At 52.6% G+C, this 3571-nt stretch overlaps 1 protein-coding gene across 1 annotated transcript in view; it reads right to left on the minus strand.

The window, feature by feature from the left end:
* The window catches only part of LOC117940544 (echinoderm microtubule-associated protein-like 4), a 17069-nt gene extending 13748 nt beyond the window's left edge, over positions 1 to 3321 (minus strand). Inside the window, 4 exon segments of the mRNA XM_034865790.1 lie at positions 351 to 679; positions 1762 to 1885; positions 2092 to 2274; positions 3024 to 3321. Coding sequence (XP_034721681.1) covers positions 351 to 679; positions 1762 to 1885; positions 2092 to 2274; positions 3024 to 3048 — 661 coding nt within the window. The 5' untranslated portion in view covers positions 3049 to 3321.
* Positions 3322 to 3571: the final 250 nt, after the last annotated feature.

A 3571-nucleotide genomic window follows, 5' to 3' on the forward strand; every position in this document is an offset into this window, starting at 1 on the left:
GGGGGGGGCAGTGCAGGTAAACTTCATTCTTGCTTTAGGCTTTGGAAACTAAGTCAAAGTCAAAAATAATTTGAACTTTGCCCAGAAGGAGATCCTACTCCTGGTGTCTCCAGGGGCAGATCTCCCTCCTGGTGTCTCAAGTGGGAAAATCTCCCTCCTGGTGTCTCCAGGGGCAGATCTCCCTCCTGGTGTCTCCAGGGGCAGATCTCCCTCCTGGTGTCTCAAGTGGGAAAATCTCCCTCCTGGTGTCTCAAGGGGCAGATCTCCCTCCTGGTGTCTCCAGTGGGAAAATCTCCCTCCTGGTGTCTCCAGTGGGAAAATCTCCCTCCTGGTGTCTCCAGTGGGAAAATCTCCCTCCTGGTGTCTCAAGGGGCAGATTTTCCTCCTGGTGCCTCCAGGGGCAGATCTTCCTCCTGGTGTCTCCAGGGGCAGATCTGGGTTTTTTTCATGTGTAGACGGCCTAACACCCTGAGAGTCCAGGAAAAGTCAGGACCTTTTTGGAGGGGCGTGGCCTTTACTGCTCTCTGCAGAGGGAGCAGGTCTTTGTTGCTGGGGGGTTAGGGAAAGGGGGGAAGCGGGGGGGAGGAAGGGGGGCGGGTCCTTTGAGCGAGAAGGCTCCTCCCCCTCCTGGATCTCGTCCATCTGAGAGCTGCTGACCTCCTTCTTCCTGTCCGCTCCGCTGGAGACAAAAACACCAGAATCATCAGAACATACTGAACCTGCTCTTTATTTACTAGGTTCTACTGTCTCTACTCTACTGTCTCTACGCTCCACTGTCTCTATACTCTACTGTCTCTATGCTCTACTGTCTCTATGCTCTACTGTCTCTACTCAACCGTCTCTATGCTCTAGTGTCTCTACTAAACTGTCTCTATGCTCTACTGTCTCTATGCTCTACTGTCTCTATGCTCTAGTCTCTACTCAACTGTCTCTATGCTCTAGTGTCTCTATGCTCTACTGTCTCTACACTCCACTGTCTCTATACCTTACTGTCTCTATGCTCCACTGTCTCTACTCTGTCTCTATACTCTACTGTCTCCATGCTCTACTGTCTCCATGCTCTACTGTCTCCATGCTCTACTGTCTCCATGCTCTACTGTCTCCATGCTCTACTGTCTCTACTCTGTCTCTATATTCCACTGTCTCTATGCTCCACTGTCTCTATGCTCTACTATTTGCTGGATGGTTTCCGGTAACCTCCCTACGATATTGTCTATTTGCTGGATGTTTCAGGTAACCTCCCACCGGTACTGTCTATTTGCTGGATGGTTTCAGGTAACCTCCCTATGGTACCGTCTATTTGCTGGATGGTTTCAAGTAACCTCCCACCGGTACCGTCTATTTGCTGTATGGTTTCAGGTAACCTCCTAAGGTACCGTCTATTTGCTAGAGGGTCTCAGGTAACAGTCGGTAGCTAACGTTATCAGATGAGCCCGTTGACAGTGACTTTAGTGTTCATATTTTGTCACTGTTTCTGACCGGAGTGTTGTCATAGTGACTGAAAGTGTGATGAGCGATGCTTTAAAGAAAAACTAAAACTACACACTGTTTTCAGATCTGCAGATCAAACAGCTGAGGCGTGATTAGGTCAGATCAAACAGCTGAGTCGTGATTAGGTCAGATCAAACTGCTGAGTCGTGATTAGGTCAGATCAAACTGCTGTGGAGAGAAATCCCCCCTCAGTTGTTGCTGACAACTGTAACAGATATCATCCACAGTATGGGTGGGGTTGTGTGTATCTGTGTGTGTGTGTTTGTGTACCTCTTGGCGGCGGAGGAAAGTGTCTCCTTGCGGGTGACGGACGTGGACTCTCTCTTGCGTCCGGGCGTCCCTCCGTTGGAGATGCAGGACATGGAGTAGGCTTCACGCAGAGAAGCTCCGCCCCCTGAGACACATCACCATGGTAACAACATCACACAAAACAGACCTACGAAAACTGCTGATGTCATCAAGAGCGCTGTGTAGCCTGAGGACAAAACTCATCTAAGGTTTTATCAGCCAATCAGAATCGAGTATTCCCCAGACCGTGGTAAAATGGGAGACATCACCTGTCCCCAGGCGTATCAGGGACATGGAATCGGACCAGCGTACCTTTCCCTGCGATCTGCTTCTTGGCCGAGGCGGTGGATGCTTCCGAGGCGGCGAGACGGCGGAGGACGTCCGCCAGCGCCGCCTTCATCACCGTCAACTCGTCCTCCTGCTGCTGGACACGGAGCTCCAGGGACGAGAGACGATCGTTAACATCTGAGACGCTCGCTCCGGACATACTGTCCTCTGCAAAGAGACAGACAGGGTTAGAACATCTGGACATACTGTCCTCTGCAGAGAAACAGGAAGAGACAGGGTTAGGACATCTGGACATACTGTCCACTGCAGAGAGACAGGAAGAGACAGGGTTAGGACATCTGGACATACTGTCCACTGCAGAGAGACAGGAAGAGACAGGGTTAGGACATCTGGACATACTGTCCTCTGCAGAGAGACAGTAAGAGACAGGGTTAGGACATCTGGACATACTGTCCTCTGCAAAGAGACAGTAAGATACAGGGTTAGGACATCTGGACATACTGTCCACTGCAGAGAGACAGAGACACGGTTAGGACATCTGGACATACTGTCCTCTGCAGAGAGACAGTTAGAGACAGGGTTAGGACATCTGGACATACTTTCCTCTGCAGAGAGACAGTAAGTGACAGGCTTAGGACATACTGTCCTCTGCAGAGAGACAGGAAGAGACAGGGTTAGGGCATACTGTCCTCTGCAGAGAGACAGGGACAGACAGACAGACAGAGATATACACACACACATTCATAGGGCCGATCCGGGTCTTTCCCGGTCTCTTCTTCAGGAGGGTGTTGGTTTTGCTGCCCTGCAGCCGCCGGAGGGGCGGTGCAGACACATTTTGATAAATACAGCAGTGACACGTGTAAAGCCGCCAGAGGCGCGTGCGGCTGTGCGCGTGCCGCCGCTGCACGGACCGGAGACCGGGGGACGTCTGGGGCGCGAGCGGCGCGTGCACTCACCTAAACTACCGGTGAATCCGTCCATTTTCCGGGAGAAAAGCGGGAGTCCAGGCCCAGGCCTGCGGCAGGCTGAGCGCGAGCTGCGGGCCGCAGAGGAGGGGGGGGAGGCGAGCCGAGCCGAGCCAAGCCGAGCCGGGCCAGGTCAGACCCAGCTGCGCTGCCCAAGAGGCCGAAGATCCGCTGCTTTGTTCCGGCAGGAGCCGCAGAAGGAGCCGCTGCCGAGGAGCCACCGCCGGGAGACACTCACACACAGAGCCGCGGAGACACGACGGGCGGCGCTGGAGCTGCGCATGCGCGGTGCAGACTCCGCCCGCTCCGCCCGGGGGGGGGGGGGGGGGGGGGGGGGGGGGGGGGGGGAGGTTTGCGTTGCTGTTTACTCTCCTTTTAAAATCAGTCAGACAAATCTGCCTCGTGCATGAACACCATAACATTAATATGTAATAATAAATAAACAAAGAGAATAATGGTTGTTAATATAATAGCTATTGATGTTATTTATATAACTGTAAATCTATGTAAGATATATATATATATATGGCCAGAGGTTA

This window comes from Etheostoma cragini, unplaced genomic scaffold, assembly GCF_013103735.1.
Source record: "Etheostoma cragini isolate CJK2018 unplaced genomic scaffold, CSU_Ecrag_1.0 ScbMSFa_2725, whole genome shotgun sequence".
Classification (NCBI taxonomy): domain Eukaryota; kingdom Metazoa; phylum Chordata; class Actinopteri; order Perciformes; family Percidae; genus Etheostoma; species Etheostoma cragini.